This window comes from Manis javanica, chromosome 13 (genome assembly GCF_040802235.1).
Source record: "Manis javanica isolate MJ-LG chromosome 13, MJ_LKY, whole genome shotgun sequence".
Lineage (NCBI taxonomy): Eukaryota > Metazoa > Chordata > Mammalia > Pholidota > Manidae > Manis > Manis javanica.
Genome location: NC_133168.1, coordinates 4,402,319 through 4,421,018, shown reverse-complemented (window position 1 = coordinate 4,421,018; position 18,700 = coordinate 4,402,319). Strand labels below are relative to the sequence as shown.

Here is an 18,700-nt window from a genome sequence, read left to right as displayed (position 1 = left end):
TGACTTAACTGTTTTACAAATGGGATCAGTTAATCTTTGTTTGATAATAAAATGTCATGAGAATTTAAAGATCTGAATCAACATATAATGCATATTGGTTATTAGAACTGTTTATAAGTGCTTCTCAATAGATCTGGAACCCAATGATTCAAGGATCAATTCTCGTTAATCTTTGTCAAATTGTAAAGTGCCTTCTTATATGACTGTGTTTCAAACTTATTTCATAAACAATAAAAAATTTGCTGTGAAATTAGAATTTAAATAAAAAACCCCACGTTATGGGGGAAATAGGGTTAACTGTACTTTGTAGGTGAAGCAGGCTGAGTTTTGGTGTAGTACTGCTCAAAGTTAGACTTCAAATGACTTAAAGTGTGTTTCATTTGTAAATTCCACAAAACCACCAGAATTTTAGTTAAGTAAAGAAGATATGTATAATTTTTCCCCCTGTTTACTCTGAAGAAAGGGAGGATTTGACAGATGTTATCTGATAGTTTGATGATGTTTGGAATCTGATTCTGCAACTCTTTTTGGTATTTGTAACATACTGCTGTTATAATTTACAAGCCATCATTAAGGGAAAAACAAGTTGGTAAACAATATATATCTGTATATGTGCATGACAGCCTTCAGGTATAGGACTGATATCTCTTTAATTGAAGCGCTATTCCTAACGACCTAATTTGGGAAACATGTTGGAAAGCTCCAGTCAGGAAATGATCTCTCAACATTTATCTTAATCCATAGCTGAGTTGACTTAAAAAAAAAAGGAAAGTGGAAATTCAGAGAGGAATTGATGTAGAAGTAATTAAAGCTATTGGTTATGAAAGGGACATTGCAAATTTGTGATCTGCTAAAGTGTTTTCTTACTTGGTAATTATTAGTAGAATCTTATTTTCTTTTAAACTTTTATAGTCTACAAATGTTTTTATGTTCAAATGCTTTAGAATCTGTACCTGATTTTCTTGCCTTTCAAAGTACTGTTTTCTGTACTACTGTTTTTGATGATCCACAAGGTAAAGAAAAATACCTAGCTTGTCTAGCAGAACAATGAAAATTCTTTACCTTAAAAACTTAAGATGGATTTATATGAACATATTTAGGAATATATGAAATAGAGAATCACATTGGTTTGAGGAACTTGTCTAAAGTGCATGTATACTGTGTTGGATTTCTCTGGCACGAGGACTCGCTCTGAAGTCGCTGACCATAGTGCTGAACCAAGACAGCCATATTGGTCCCTGAACAATCTGACTGAAACTGTACACAGAAATTGTGTAGCGCTTCAGGTAACATCATCACTGTAGGAAGTAAACACAAATATTTCATATGTACTTTTTTGTGTATTCTTTCTACCCAGCTTCATTGAAGTCAGCTGGAAATGGTGATAGAGAAATTTTATCCCGGAAGTATACTAATTTACCATATAACATTGATTTTTAAATAATGTCAGTAAAATCAATGGGATCCACGCTAGAGGTTTTTTTTCTCTTTCTTTGAAAGCTGCCACTTGCAGATGAAGACAAGATTCTAAAACTAATTTAAGCAATCAGAGTTCTTCCAAAAACTACAATTTTAGTTGACACTTCTGTAAAGTTGAGTAGGAACTTGGTATTTACAATTTGCAGTTCAGGTTTATATTCTGGCACTATTAAAACCAACATCAAAACAGGTGATTGTCAAGACTAATAAAATTAGAAGTCACTCAGGAAATAAATTCTACTTAGAAACAATGATAATAAAAGCAATTTTCTAAATGGAAAAATACAAATTTTGGAATTATCAACAGTTTGGAGAAATTTTCTATGGTTTGAAGCAGGATATAAACTCTAGGTTGTCACTGCTTATAATATTACTGTGTTCTGCATTGTGAGAAATGAACACTGGTGTGAAACCACTGTAGAAATTACCTGAAAAGGAATGTTATATGTTTAAATTTCAGTAAAAAGTACTATTTTAGGCACAGAACTTTGACATTATTTCCCTAAAAATAGAATGGATTGATATGCAGGATCATCAAATTAAGGGTCAAAGGTGACAAACCAGGACAAAGGGCATGCAGCTCATTTTCAAGCAATCAGTGTCTAGTTTTTTCATGGCTGAACAAAAGCTTAATTATACAGAAAAAGGACTTAGTGTTGAATGACCAGTTCTAATGGTGGAAAAACATGTTTTAAATTTTCTAGATATTTTCAAATTAGTAATTTATTTGGGAATACAACAACTGAAATGTAGTGTTTAAATTTTTCAAACAATTATTTTATGTAACATTTCTTCAGACCCTACAAAAGTATTTCAGCCAAGATATTCTATACTGTATAGGGTAAAAACAGACCTTTTTTGTACATTTAAAAAATTTATAGGAAAAAATTCAATTATATCTTTTTGCATTAGTCTTGCCATAATCTCTGCTAGCTAAAATCCTGTTTTCAAAATTTGTATTACATTTATTATAACATTCGATTACTGGCAGTGATGTAAAAGTAAGCAGCATCTAAAACATCTCTTTATTATATTAAAATGTTTATTGAAACTATTTGGGATGTACTGAAAGTTCTCATGTAGTTAATTTCTTCTGATATAAATTTTTTAAACCGTTAATGTATATTAAAACTTTAAATGTGTATCAAGTAAAATTATCTTGTTAGCTTTGTAATTAGAAGTGTTCAGGTTTGCTTTGAATTAGTTTTGTTAACCATATCAAGAAACTACTTTAAACTTTTTATCTTAAAGTTATGGTGGGCCTTCAGAGTATATGGAATTAGCTTCTTTAGACAGGAGTTTTGCTATTATTTTGACTCTTATTAATCTGAAACCACATTGCTTTGTTTTTCTTTTATCCAGTGTGACCTCAACCATGACTTGACTGAGCTTTATTATATAAAACTATTGTTTCATATGGTGGAAAATACGAAGTACTTGCATCAACAAAACCAACTGTGGTGTATGTAGCTCAATTGTGTTATAACATTCACATTTAAGTTAAGGAATTGTGTTTACTAATTAACATTTCTGCAATAGTCAAGGGCTTTACACAATCTAGACAGTATGTCAATTGACATAAATTATTATTGACTGAAGTTCTAGAATCAGTTGTTTTTTTGCTACAGCTTTTCAGAATGCTAATTACTATATCTTGTATAAAAACAGTAAAATTTCAATTTGTTAAAAGATTGAGAAAGTTAAATTCATCCCTGTGATTCAGCGCTATTACAAATATTAGCCTCGAATTTAAGGTTAAGTGTTTATATAATGCATTACAGTGAATGCATTATAACTAAGAAATAAAAAATGCGATTTTGAAATGTTTTCCCTAAACTAATAGACCTTTTTTCAGTCTCTCAAGATAGTGCTCAAACTATTTGAGCAAATATGAAGTTTCCTGTTTTAATACTCCATACTTACCATTTTTATTTTCTCTAAAATTCTGTGTACCTGCATATAATTGAAAGTATAGCATTTTCAGTTTTATCTAAAAATACAGTAGGATGCTCAGTTAAACTACAAAACAATTTACCCTGATTTCACTAAGGCAGCGTTTGAATTTAGTCTATTGAATATTTTGCAAAATTACAATGAAGTATTTTAATAAAGATTAAACCTTCCTTTGGAGGACAGTGTAAGAAAATGTTTTCATAAATCACATGTTCATTTGCATGTTGAACTTCCACATTTAATATTTTATTTCATATGTGTATATTATATTAAAGTTATAATAAATGTAAATATGCTTTAGATTTTTCTCTGGTGTTTGTGTAGTATGTTTACTATAAGATTTTAAGTAAGAGTCTTTTAAAATCTTTTCTCCCAACTATGTTTTTAAGAAAGAAAAGTCCCATTGTTGCCTGTTTTATTCCAAAGAATGTGTACTTAGTTCAATGATAGTTAAAAAATACTGCAAATAGACTATAGTTTTGTTATAAACATAAGTAAATATTTAGTAAACTGATATATTTACAGTATTTTAGAAAATACTGAAAATACGAAAAACAAAATTTATCTTAAACATTTTTTAAATGTTGAGAAATTATGAGAAGAAATAACTTTCCTTTTATGGTGAATATTGTTGATTGCTAAGTCATTTTTTTTTGCCAAATAAAGTAATTTTTGCATTTGATTAATATTAGAAGTAAAAACTAACATTGTATAAGTTGAATTGAAATAAAATTCTGTGTAATATGTTATGAGTAATTATTTTTTTATTGCTCAATTCTCTGAGTTTAACAGCTTGGTACTTTTAAATAATTACAGTGTATAATGCCTATAGTAAACACTTTCCTTTACATCAAGTAGTTACAGTAGTGGATTAATATGTGAAGTACTTGAGAATAATATTATATAGTTTAATAGGAGATATGGAATCTAAGTGTAATGAATAATGTTTGTTAGGCAGCTTTTTAACAGTCTGTTTAAAATAAAAATGAAATCACTTTATATGTACATATTTTACATTTGTAATAGTCAAATTATTAGTTGCCTATCACATTCTCTTTTTATGAAAAGTTGGTTTTAAAGTCCATCTAATTTATAAAAGTCATCCAAGAGATCATCAATCCAGGTTCACAAACTCATTAAATCATTGACTGATTAAAAAAATATGTATTAAACACTAAAGAATGTTTGGATTACAATGATGACTGAAACATACACGCCTCCCACCACAGAGCGTAAAGTCAAGTTGGGAGAGAACATCTTCATGAGCTAATACAGTCAATTACAGTATTACAAGGTAGAGGCATTGTACTCATTGTGGACAACCGGAAAAAGAGATGTAAGTGGAGATTTAAATGGTGAACAGGAATTATCCTATTGAAGAGGCAGAGAAATGTGTGCTGGAGTATCACAGTTTCAATTAGGTTTTTGTTTTCTAATATTTACAAACAATGATAGTATTAAATACCCATGTATAAAATTACAAATAACTGTTTTTGGAGTATTCATGCACTTAAAGAATTACTTTAAATTCTTTATTGTTATTTCATTTCGGAAATAGTCACCTGTAGTAAGAGTATAAACATTTAATATTGTGATAAACATTTAATATTGTGAACGTTTAATGTAAGATTTAGCTCTTTTCACAGTTCTTCAGTAAACGGATGGATATTAATATCCATATTTAAACTTCTATTTTCTTTACAAACTCTTGTTTTTGAGAAAATTAAAACATTACTTAACATCAGTAAAATATATTGTCTGTGAAATAATTCCACTTGCTTTTCCTTTGGAAGGGAAATAATATTAAAACTATCAGTAACTAAAAAACATGTGCATTTGGATAGTGAAAAATCTGAACATCTTTATCATGCAAATGTACTGGCTTTCTCTAAACCCAGGAAGTTCATAGTTAGAGCTCTTAAATTTTGTTAGGTAGCTAATTTTCTTACACCATTTGATTTTCACTTTATTAAATCCGTAATAATTTATCATCTGAATTTTTAAAGGTTTTTTTTTTTACAAACCCTATTGATTCTTTTCACACATCTTTAGAGTATATTGACGAGCTTTTCTGTAAATATAAGCAGAGAAAATTAAGCATAGGCTGTGGGTTATTAGAACTGAAAAATATGAGGTAGGGTTTTGCTGAAATTTACGTGTAATATTTAAATACAGCCCCCACATAAACCAAATGTGCAAAATAAAACAACATGGAGTCTATGTAAAGGGAAGCTCTGTTTCAGTAAGTTTTAATAATGAATTTTGCTAACTTTATGGTCTGCCATTATCTTTTGTCTTCTGGTTGTAAACAGGGTAACTGCAGGATTTAATGTACAGAGAGGTTCATGTGCCTTTTGTTTGCATTCTCCCTCTATTCCTTTCAAATCTTACTCAGTGGGATTGTCATCCTTCGTAAGAAGAATATTGGGTCAACATTCAGTAGATCTCTGCACTTGAAAAAGCCTCCATTTTGTTTTGAGAAGAAAATTAGGTTGCAACTTAAGGAATTTACACATAATGATTTATTTTTCATGAGTTGATACCGTAGATATAGTGTGTAAAACTTAGTTAAGGAAAGAAAGACAACTGTGGGTGGTAGCAGGTGAGTGGATGCATGTTCAAACCAGTGTATCTTCAAAACCTTCATAACTCTGACCCAAGGATAAAAATGATGCATTGGCCATCATGAGTGACTCCTCCAATTACTACATTCCTGGATGACCTCTTCATTGCAAGTTTTATTGTGTTGTGCCATCTGCTAGCAGATGTATTAGAAACATCAGTATGTACTCATATTTTAAACAAGAACTGCTTTTGGTTTTTAAAATCTAGGTTAATGCATATTAGATATATTTAAATATGCTTAATGATTAAATGTATTACTATTAAACTAATTTCCCCCCAAAATTATTTGTAATAGACCCAGTATCAGTGGTCTAGTGCCACAGTTAGAGTCTCAGGACTTGTCTTCTAAAATACATCTGAAGAGAATAAAATGAGTTCATCTAGAAACACAATAGTGTATGTTGGGTTGATTTTTAACTGGTTAAAAAAAAGGAATGGGATTCTTGAATCACTGTGTAAAATCAAACATTTAAAAACTTTTAAAACTGTATTGTTCATGAAATTGGGTCATAAACAATTAAGATGTCTTACCGGTTTGTTTAAAATGTTTTTAAACCAGTGTCCTTTAATAGGAGTAAAAGGCAAATTTATGCCAATTGGTTATCTAATTTTGCTAGGTGAGTCTTAAAATAGTATAAAAAAGTTTACAGGTCACTTCAGAGTCAAAACCTAGCCATTTTATTGTTTTCTAATAAGCCATTAGGCTAAAGAAGAGGCAATTAAATAGGCAATTAATGTAGTACTGACTCCAGCTCTCTGATTTTAGGTTCTTCAGAAGAGGATGAGGCCATTCAACCAGGTTTCATCAGCCCCAGGTTAGTCTTATCTTTTTTTTTTTTCAATTAAATATTTACTTCACTTATGTCTTAAGAGATTACTAGAGGCATTTGAGAAAACTTGACAGCCCTCAGGAATTCTGCACTTTGGCAAGAAGGTGGGTACCATGTCCTGCTGCACTCCAGATTACTTCATCTTTATTATTCCCTCCAGAGCTGCCTGAGTGAATTCTTCTAATTAACTCTTTTTCCTCCTGATTTTAGCAATATTGAATTTTATGATTCCCTCTTCCATAACTCCGGCAAGATAGATAATAGGTATTTAAATGCTTACGGAGCTGGATGAAAAGTATTCATGGCTTGTTCATTTTTGTAACTGATGGCAAAATAGGTGCTCACAAATATCTTCTGGATTAAAGACAGAGGTGTGGTGCTGTTTTCAAAGAATTTACAATAACATAAATAGCAAAATATACTAGACATTTTTCAGAGAATTAGGGAGTGTCCCAATAAAAAAAAAATTTTTTATATTGCTGAAGTTAACTCAAAACACCGTATTTTTCACTAACAATTTTATTTGATGGTAAATGTACTACTCTGGCTTCTGTTCTGATGAATATCTTTGCTCTACACTTGATTAAATACTACTTTGAAAACACTTTAAGAGCTGTGATATAGCAAAGTTTATGAGCAATAGTAAGTACAAGTAAAAAGTAAAAAGATGTTACTGTGTTGTTAAGCTTATCAAACAGGATTGTAGGTAGCGAGAGGAAGGTAGTGGGGATGAAAATGTTTAATGAGGAAACAAACCATTGAGAGGCATTGCCATTTGACAAACACTGTACTTTTTTCTAGAATGAATCCTTTGGCGTGGACATGATGCTCTAATGGGTATCATGAAAAAGAAGATTCTGAGAAGTTGTCTCAGTATTTTAATTTACTAACTGGTTTCCCCTTACTAGTGATTGTGGGGGCAAATTGGAGGCAGTCCAGAGACCTTTTTGTTTTCTGTTGGGAAATAATGTTAACACCAATGTGTTAAGTGACTGCAATAAAGTTTCATGTCTGTGTTTCCTTGTGATTGAAAAGGGGTTGGCTGGAGAGAGATTCCACTTTCACCAAAAGAAAAGTTATTTCTAGAGATTACATTTAAACAGAAAGACTTGACGTCAACTGGTCCAGTCTTCTGTCTTTGCAGATGAGAAAACTGAGACCCGGAGAAGCTTAATGATTAGCCCAGGGTCACAAGTTCATCAAATGGGACCAGAACCCCCGCCTCCAGTTTCTAGCTGGATGCCTTTTCTCTACACATTGGCTTCCCGCACAGGCACCTTTAAAACTGGAAAATTTCTTGTCACTTGCCCCATCTTTTACCCCCACACTGTTCTTTTTCTTCCCATTTTCCAAGTACCTGTCTCCTTCCTCCAAAGTAAAAATACTGCAAGAAATACCTGGGAACTGACCACACTCATATTAGTTGATTATTTCCTTTGATAAGGTTAAATTATAAAGAACAAACTTTCATTGCTTTGAGAGAGGGAGAAAGAATGTGTACATTACTTAGTGTCATTTCTACAGACAATATTTACTTCAAAAAGATCTTTTATTGAAGCATACATGTTCAAGTAGACCAGGTGAAATACGGACTCATTTTTCAAAGAAAAATTAAATTCATTTTGTGCTATTTTAGGCAAAGTAATGTAATGCTTATTAATGATTTTTTAATCTATTGCTGTTCTAATTAAAATCATTCAAGTATTTCTTGAGTCCAATTTAGAATATATTTGGGAGTAGCATATAAAATAAGTAATTCCTTTTCCTTGGGGGAGAAATATGTTAATAGACTAGTATTTTTTTGCTATTCCAGATTTTTAAGAAGAAACTTTGAACAAAACGGTGGTCTTAAAATAATACCCCTTTTCTCAATTAATTCTTTTTCTCTAAGTACTTTGCTGAGACATAACTCACCAAAAAGAAGGGGACATTTGCAAATGCTTGTTTTTTTGAAACGTGAAGGAAATTTGTCTAGCAAATTTCAATTGATTTATGCCAATCAATTCCTGAATTTCCATAATTTAATTAGATCTTGGGAAATGTGTTAAGAAAATATTAAAGAAAAGCTTAAAAGAGAATTTTACAGCTGTGTCAGAATTCTCAAATTGGAATAATTGTGGTAAGCCAGAGAGCATTTGCTTCCTGATAAGGAAATTAAATGAAAACGGAATTTTGTTTTTTGGAAACAAAAACAAAATGCCCTCAGGTTCTGCAGTGCCTCCACTGTAAGACGGACGCACCAGCCGAGTGCCGCACTCATCTGACTCCACGGAGTGAGAATTAGAAGGAAGTCATTGGCCAGCCAAGTGGCTTACTGAGCGCGGGGAGAGGGGGCAGGAGGAGTTTGCCCGACGTGCGGCCCGCGCCTCCAGGCGGGACACCTCGCGGCGGCAGGGCGGGCTCCCGACCGCCAGCCCCGCCGCCGAGGCTCTGCGCCCCCGAAGGCGCCCCGCGGCACCCCGGGGCCGAGGACGGCTCCGCCGCGGGCAGGGCCGCCCGGGCAGTGGGGGCCGCCTTCCCGGGTCCTCTGGCCCCCGCCCCTGGCGTCCCTGCGCCGCGTGCGCCGCCGCTGACATCTCACGGATGCCGAGATCAGATCACAAGTGATGTATGTCCGAGAAGGCGGGCGAGGAGCCGGTTGCGCCCAGGGCTGCCGTCCCGGCGGTGAAGGCAAGGGCTCCTTTTGTTCGGTGCTCCCGGGACAAAGTGACACATGTACAAGCCCCTCAATTAGGCAGCAATCATCAGCCGCCTGTGGAAAGGCTCGGCCCGGAGGAAGGAGGAGGTGATGTGGGAATCGAGGGAGAGGCGGCCGGAGGGGGCGCCGGCGGAGGAAGTTGCGGGGGGCGGGAGGTGAGGGACACGCGGCGCCGCGGACGGGGTGGCGGCGACCAGGCGCGAGCTGCGCGCGGGGACCCCGGCCCCGCGGGGAAGCGCGGGGGGCGCGCGCCCGCCCCGCGCCGCAGCCCCTCCTCCCGGCTTTAGGAAGAACCGGAGCGTTGTGGCTGCGGTCGTGGAAGTCACCCGGTGCCTCTAGTCGGGAGCTGCGACGGTGGGCGGTGGCACCTCTTTCGGCTCCTTGCATCGTAGTGTGGAGATTTTAAAAAACAGAAAAACCACGTCGGCCGAGAAAATGTGTGCTTCCTTTGCCAAAGAGAAACCTTAGGTTTTGATGACCAACGGGCATATAGGATGCGTTTTTTCCTTGATTTTTGCCCCCTCTGCGTTGACTATTTTTTGTAGCTAGTTGAACTCATTTTATAGACATTTTGAAAGAACTATGATCAATCAAGCTACTAAAACATTTGGCCTTCACAAGTACAAAACATGCGTTTTGAGTCAAGCGCAGGTCTTTCTGGTACTAAAACAAGTAGGAAATGAGAAAAAAATTAAAAACAGAAGACTTCAGGAAGGTGACAAATTGGAAAGCGTTGTAGGAGATTCATAGGACTATTTTATGTGAAAGAAGCCATCTGTGAGTTTAAAAAGATTACGGTCAGTTTTATAAAATGATCTTAGGCTCCAAAGATTGGGGGAGGAGCGGGGCAGGCTAGAGAGAGGAACCTATTTAAAAGGCAGTGCCATATCCCCGAAATGGTGATTTTTTTGTGTCCCTTCCTTCATTTTTCTCCCTTTGCAATTTCGTTCCCTCCTCCTATCCTTTCTTCAGTCCTTTCTCCCCTCCAACCACCTTCTTTTACTCTCCTCACCTCCTACCCCGCATGTAAATGAATTTGCTTTAAATTCTTTGTGAATGAATGTTAGTGGATTTCTCAGAGTTCCCTGTTGGAAAAAGCCTTCCACCCAACTTGAAAGGCTGATGTCCCTCTCAGGAAATGAATGAGTCGATAACCTCTGACCCCAGTGACCAATGCAGTGAACCCTACCTTAATTCCACTAATACTGGAGGCCCCTAATCAGGCAAGACTGGCAATCTCAGAACCGTACCATCCAATGTGGGTCAGTTAGTATTTCACACTTTGCATCTATGTATTGATAGGTTTGAGTTTCATCAGACTTAATGATAAACAAGGATTTAGAATCCACCTATATATTGCTTCTGATTTGATGATTAAACTATTTTCTAATTGAAAACAAACTTGCAGATAAACTATTGTTTACCATAAATGTGTGCCAGTGACAAACCTATACTGGCTTATTTATAAATTTTATAATTAGGTCTACATAAATAATAGCACTTCCTCTTAATTTAAGTGACTATCTTTTCAGATAATTTCTATTACCAGATGTTGATTTTTTAAAGTATTCTATTTAAAATATTTTTTAAAAAAACTACATAACTTATTTTAAATAAGTTTTTCTATTTCATAGTATGTGAAATATTTAACCTGGAACGCCATCCTTAAAGTTAACTGCACCACAGGTCAGTGTTATCAGTTGATTTCTACTATTAAAATAATGCCTAGTAAATGTTTTGTTAGCAGATAATTTTTTGAGACCTTCAAGCGATTGTTACACTTAAGCATTTGGATTCTTACCCTTTTTCTTTCTCCCGCCTGCCAACTGGCACATGGTTGGTTATTCCCCCCAAATAAATAAAATGAGCAAGCTTTGCCCCCTTTCCTAAGAAACAACTAAAGAAACAGAGGAAAAATCTTTCCACATTCATCAGGCTTGATCATCTCCTTTTACCACAAACAGCTGAAAGTAACATTTATATACATCTATTTTCAGATGTAAACCAATTAGTATATTTAGTTGTTTCATACGGGGAGGAGGTGTAAATAGGTGCATTATGTGGGTTTTCAAAATCTTTTAGATGCAGAATCCCTACATTTTTAGTTTGTGTGAAACTGTTAAGAGTTGGGAGTGTGGACGTGTTCGGAGACACAGGGCGGGGGATTGCGGGCACGGTGGGGGAGGGTCGCCTCGGCAGCTCTGCCTGCCGAAGGGAAGTGGTATCTGTACAGTTTCTCCATAAACTGCTTGTTTAAGAAAATGGGGGTGGGGTGGGGAAGGGGTGGTAGTGCGTTTAAATGTTTCAAAACTGGTGATATTTTATATTTTAAAGGAGATAACGTATTTCTAGGTGATCTGTATTTACTGTAGTATTCAGTGTGGGCGGTAATGGTGCTGTCAGCATCTAATAATCAACAATCGTTGGAACCAATTTAAAAGGTAAAGGGTAAGCATTTTGAAACTGGGGGCGGGCCGGGGAAGGGACTGTAGGAGCCTAATCCGTTATTAAATTTTCATTTATAGGACGCTTCTATCCACTGGTGGTGGACCCTTTAAATGTCAGGGCCCAGTCACTAGGATACGAATTTACCTTTTTCTCCTCTTGCCCCTCGCCTCCCCCTCCCCCGGCTCTGCAGCCGCGGGTGCCGGCGGCTCCTCATCACCTCCCGCCCGGCGCGCCCCTCCCCCTCCCGCCCTGCGTCCTTCGGCTCTTGGGGAACAATCGCCACTGATTGAGGTTCACTCTACGTTAGGCGCTGGAAAACTGGGCTGTTATTTAGGAAGTCATTAATCACATCTCCTCCCCCGGAAAGAGATGGCGGAGAAACCTGTGAAGTCAATTCCATACCAACCCCCTGCAAAATGCTCCGAAATGATAAACCTCAACACAATTTGACCACATGTAGGTGATAGCCATTTTCCGGCGGGATTTTTTACTTTAAATTTGTAAAAATGTCAGGTAAGGGTGTGCTTTTGTCTTGCTGTAGGTGTAGGTTACCATTATCGAAAGTTTCATGGCGATGTTATTAGGTTTGATTAGGTCTTCTGTAAATTATGTATTTTCCTCTAAGAATTGAATTAAATATGAAATTTATAAAACGAGGTTTACTGGTGTTAGAGCGGCTGAATTCTTAGGGGGGGGGAAAGCGTAACATTGGTTGCTTGATCTAAATGGCTTTTCTCCCCTAAATGAGATTATTTAGACAGGCTTGTGTGTATGGCACGCGTGTGCACATATATGACTGTGCCGTTTTTTCTAAATCGACGATTTACAAGGACCCTCCATTGTGCTTAAGGAAAAGCCCGAAATCAGCATTCTGATTTATCGTAAAGAAGCGTCCCAAATTGTCCTTAAGATAACATGTTTGATTTTTCGTGTTCATTCATAAATTATTTTGATGTCAGCATAGATGAAATGGCGATTGGTTATCTCTTCCTCTTGCCAGCCCCTTAAGGATCCGAGGTGAAATTAGTAGCAAGAAAGCATGTAATTGACAAAGTCACGTGGCACAGGGGGCCAGAAACTGGAGAGAGGAGAAAAAAAATCAAAAGAGGGAAAGCACATTAGACCATGCGAGCTAAATTTGTGATCGCACAAAATCAAGATGTTAGATTGATGCAGAGGATCACTCCGTTCCAAAGGGAAAGTTTTCATCTCACGAGTTTGGAGCCGAGGGCCCGTGGGGCAACATGGCCGAAGGTTAATTTTCTTTTCTATTGTTTTACTGTGATTTTCTCTCTTCCTTTCTTCACCCCCTCCCCCTCTCCCACCCTTCTTTGCCCGTCCCCCCTTCCCCTTTTACCCCAATACTGGGCAGTACCCCCACCCCGCATCGCGCAACGGGTCTGTCTGCAACCTATTGTTACAGATCTCCAAAAATGTTTTGTACCGCCCACACTGATTCACAACTTGAAAAGCTTTCAGGGGGCTATTGTTTGAATTGTTTGAGTGTGATTAAGCGCAGTTTCAGTTAGTGAGCCCAAGAAAACTTTTATACACCTGCCCCCTCCCCCACTCCACCCCAACTTTAATTGAAAGTTATTGGGGGGAGGGGAATGCACACTGCAAATAGCTCTGGGTTCACGGCTGCCGCATGTGCATTAACTGGTTCTGACCATCTTCACGATTTCTCTTTGCTCCTCGTGCCCGCCGGAGAGAATAGTTTCGCCGAAAATTTCTCTTTGTGAATGGGATCAGTGTTAAATCAGCAATATGCAAGTAAAGTATCGTGTGCCGTACTGTGCTATGTGGCAGAAAAACGGAGTTAAAAAGTACACGTATGTACAGAAACGTGGAAGTTGCTGTGATCGATAGAACAGTGTGGCTCCCCCTCCCCCGCTTCCCTTTTAACCCTTTCATTTTAAATATTTTTCCGTAGAAGAAAAGAATCAACCATTAATAGTGTTTTTCCTCATTCCTCCCCACCCACCTCCCAAGCAGTGTTTTTTTCTCTTTCCATGGACAGTGTGGGAATGCAGATTGACTGACTTTTTTGTCCGGTTCTACCCAGGCGGGGCCGGCAGAGGTGGAGAAGAGCCCGGGAAGCTGCCGGAGCAGGCAGAGGAGGAATCCCAGGTTTTGCACGGAACTGGCCACTGTAAGTGGTTCAATGTGCGAATGGGGTTTGGATTCATCTCCATGGTAAACCGAGAGGGAAGCCCTTTGGATATTCCAGTCGACGTATTTGTACACCAAGTAAGCCAAACTTTTTTCTCCCTCTTGACCTTCCATGTGGAGGAGCTGATCGCCGGTTTTGTCAATGAATGTACAATACTGTGCCCTTGAGTACATTGAAAGGCAAACAAACTATTCCTTACAATCACGAGTTAATCCAGTTTTTAGTGTATGTGTATGAGCCCCCTTCCTAGGTATCTTTTTCTGAACAGAAAATGAAATCTTTGAAATTTCAGCGCGTGGGTGGTGGTTCACTTTTTGAGCAAGTTCTTAACTTAATTCTACAGCAGAACCGCGTTGGTGTAGCTTCCGGTCTTACCGGTTACAATATACTCTGTCGCTTACGCCTGGAGAACGAGTGGGAAAATGAATGAAGAAGCAGTGATCATTTTAATTAAAAGACCCAATTTGCCGTTATCAGTGTTCTGTAGATCCCCTTATTTTAGAAAGCTCTAGTCACAGTGGCTTCCCCTGTTTATTTCATCTCTGCCTGTCCGGGGATCATTTATAGATTCAATCAAAGTAATTTGATTTCACAGTACGAAAAAATAGAACACTGTTGGCCTAATACGCATTTGAAGAAATGCAGGTGAGGATGCTTCGTAATCAAACATTTTAGAAAAATGTGCTTCCTGTAGGGCATAGGTCCAAGGATACTGTCTCTTTAAGAGGCTGAACTTAAAGAAAAAAAAACCATGTGGCCAGAGGCGGCTCTGGTTTGTATGTTTAAAATGTGATAGACTGCTGCTACCGGGGGTAAATTTCCACCTTGGCTTAAATTGTGTTGTAATTTTTTAAGATGCTTAAATACGAAACAAAATGTCATTGCTTCCCATTTTCAAAATTTTATCCAGAAGCAAGAAATTCTTATCTGCTCCTCTTTCAACCCTCTCTGTTCCTTAATCTCTGTATAGTAAAAAAATAAGGTTAGCAAGTTTGATGACTTCACCGAAAGAAATTAAGGAAATATAAATACTCTGTAATGAATTCTTAGATAGGCAAAGGGTTTTTAAGACTAAATAGGTTTACTTTGGCTTGACATCTAAGTCACAAAGAATTGAATGAATGGCTATCAATACTGCAGGTTGACTGACATTGGATACAGCCAGGAAATACTTTTGCATTTGTATGAAAATTATATATTTTACTTGGTTCTGTATTGCATGTTCCTTGTGATATTTACCACCTCCTTTCTCCCCTAAGGAATATTATCTTCAAATTAAGTATAGAAACAATAGAAACCTGTGAAACCATTATGTATGGATCTGTTGTCCTGTGGTGCTTGGTAGCTTCCTGACCTTGCTGTGTGGTGTATGTTTTCCTTTCTTCTCCTAAAGGCCTGGCCATCATTACTGGCTGTTTACATGTGGTAGGATCAGCATAATCTGTGCATTGAAACAGGGTTTAAATACATAAATAGAAGTCTACAGACAGGCTACTGGATTTTATGCCTCCTCCTTTATATTGCAAAATGAAGCCACATTTTCTGGTTTTTCCCTCCCTGGATGGAATAACTGAAATCTTTGACAAATCCATTTTCTCCCAGGCTCTGGCTTTTTCCCCCTTTGAACCTTCTTTAGGTTGTTAAATTGTTCTTTACGATCTCATAAATTTGTTTTATAGATGAATGAAAAAAAATAGCCCTTTTCTTCTTTGATCACACCTTGTTATAATTTGGTTTTCCATGTTTACTTTTTAATATATTCAAATATTAGACATTTTATTAACCAATATTAATGTTTAGAACCACAAGACATCCAAATTTAAGCTATTTAATGATTAAATGTTGATAAACGCTCCTATATCCGATGAATTAAGAAATACTGTATTGCTGGCAGAGTTTTATATATAGATAAGGAAAAGTCTCTGGATTACAAACACTGATTATTATTTGACTTGTTTTAATCTTTTGACACCTATGTATTGACTAAGAGAACAGTATTAAAATGATAATTTTCTTAAAGTATGTAATTTGTATTCTTCATAAGAATGTATCTAGTTTGTAAAAAGTCAATTAAACTAAGTTTTAGCATTTTTGTGATATAAAAAAACCAGAGCAGGGGTGTTCTTTAAAATGAAAAATGACATTTTGGGGGGATTTTTTTTTTTGATGGTTACAGTATTTGTTTTTTTGAACTATATCTCATTTTTTTCCTAGGGAAAAATTAATTAGGTATCAGTTTTATCTTTTTGCTTCTTGACTTTAATGCTCGATAAAGGGGTTTTTGTCTTATATTGGGACTTAACATAAATTGCTGGCAAATCATATGAATAATTGTCTCGAGGAAGGCAGGAATCCTACTGATTTTAGCCAAATAACTACGACTAATAAGATGGTCACAAGTGATGTATGAGTTACCATGTAATCTTCATTTACACAATCAGGTTGCAACTTAGGAACATTTTAGAAAAGTTTTCAAAACATTTTTTGAAACTACCTTTTTGCCTGCCATTTTTATTGTGTGAACACTTTTGAGAGCATACTGGCTTTTTTGTACAGTTATGTTGGATTTTTTTCCCACATTATGTCTGTATGCTATTTTGTTATGAAAGATTTAGCATCAGAGGTAATTAGGAATTTTAAATGTTCAACTGGACTAATATCTAGTCATTATTTTAAATATGTGAAATAGGTTTTTTGAGTGTTCAGAAGTAAATGTGACTGGATTTTTTTTAAGTGTTCTGAAACACGTTTTTATAGTATATATCTGAGGAAATAAAAAATAAATGATTTTTAATTTCTTTAAAGTAATATTTAAAAATTCATGTCAAGGAACCCAGAATACATCTTCTCTTTTAAAAATACTGACTGCATATACTTCCAACAAAAAATTTTTTTAAATAAAAATTAAGTCAGCAAAAGACATGCATTTACAAAGAAGTGCACATTAAAAACAATTCAACAAAAACAGTTGCTATGAAATGAATATGTGTGTGTATTTTTAAAATAGAGCTGTACATAGTTACATAATTCTATTTAAAATTTGTTGAAATAATACAACAAACTTTCCTTCAGTTTCTGTGATGTGAGCAACTCCTCAAAAATAAACACATGGCTTAGGTGCTGTATTTTCCCTATCTTCAGACTTGTTGATAAATGCAGCGAGGTTCTTCTGTTTGAGGATGGTGGTGTGTGACCATTGGTGGTTTAAAATGACAGTCTTCATTCGACCTCCTAATATTAACTCGTGATTTAAATAGCTTGGTAATGAATATGTGTAGTCTGATGCATGTAACTACTGAAACGTTGATGGAGTTTAAAAATAATTTTTAAAACTTGACAAAAGTGTAAATTAAATTACAGTAGTGAATTTTGTCACAGCTCAGTGAGGTGTTCCTTAAAATATGCATTATTTAAAACTTGAAAATTTTGATGGTGATTTAGTTTGCAAGTAAGAAATTTGTAGGGATTTCTTCCTTAAGAATCCAGTGCAAAACACAAGAGATTTGTCTCTCAGTTGAACTGAGTATACATTGTTAATACAAATGTGTAAATCAAGGTTCTAAAGTGATTTCATCAGTTAGAATACAATCAATCTGTAGGTGCTAATAATTAATACTGCTATCTTTTTATTGTTATTAATAGGTCAAAAATTTTGCACCCACAGTTAGATTGTGGGTTAACATGTCTGAATGACATGGGGAAGGTCTCTGACAATTTTTGAAATATTACAAGCTTTAATAAGTCTTAAGTACTTTAGATTAACCATATGGCAATCAAATATTACATCTGTTTGGGAGAAGGGCAATGTTACCCAATAACAACCTGTTGATGTTGGTTATCATCTAAGTTTTTCTTTACGTAGATTTTGACATTTATTTCCAAAGTCATTATCTTACCTAAAGAGGTAAAATGATCGAATGAACCTCACTTTGTTCAGGGAGGGGTAGAATCCATTCTCCTTTTGCCCTGTCCTCAGCTCATTTGCATAATGATATTTTATTCACTTGTAGGCTTATATATTTGGAAACCTTTGCCGTCAAGTGTGTACAGAGAATTTTTCACATAGATGTATTTCATTTATTTCACCATTTATGTAAGACTTTTTCCAAAGAGAGCATGATTTCAAAATGACTAATTTACTGCCATTACTCAGTAGTCTGAAATATTTCTTAATAATTTGGTTTCAAGTTCTTCATTTAACTTTCAAGTATTGATGTGTTCTTCTTATGCTTTTTATTTCTGATTTATAGTTTGATCTTTATGGAGAATACAAATGTCCATATTACAAATACTTTACATATTTTGTTCCTTTTCTTGCTTTCCTCAGAAAACATCTCAAAGAGTAATGGAAATAGAAGAAATAATATTAATTATTGTAACTGAGATAAATTTAAAGCACTTTTATAACAGTATAGGATAAGAAAACATTTGGAGATGACTTAATATTTAAATATATAAACATTTTAACTATAAACAGTTCAATTGATGTAGCAT

At 35.8% G+C, this 18,700-nt stretch overlaps 1 protein-coding gene across 2 annotated transcripts in view; it reads left to right on the top strand.

Moving 5' to 3' along the window:
• The window catches only part of LIN28B (lin-28 homolog B), a 126,612-nt gene that overhangs the window by 2,103 nt on the left and 105,809 nt on the right, over positions 1-18,700 (top strand). The window contains exons 2-3 of one of the 2 annotated variants that reach the window (XM_073220853.1): positions 6,824-6,872; positions 14,099-14,283. In XM_073220853.1, coding sequence (XP_073076954.1) covers positions 6,839-6,872; positions 14,099-14,283 — 219 coding nt within the window. In that variant the 5' untranslated portion in view covers positions 6,824-6,838. Of the gene's footprint in view, positions 1-6,823; positions 6,873-13,277; positions 13,288-14,098; positions 14,284-18,700 lie in introns of those variants that run through there. The other variant, XM_073220854.1, reaches the window with a different exon arrangement.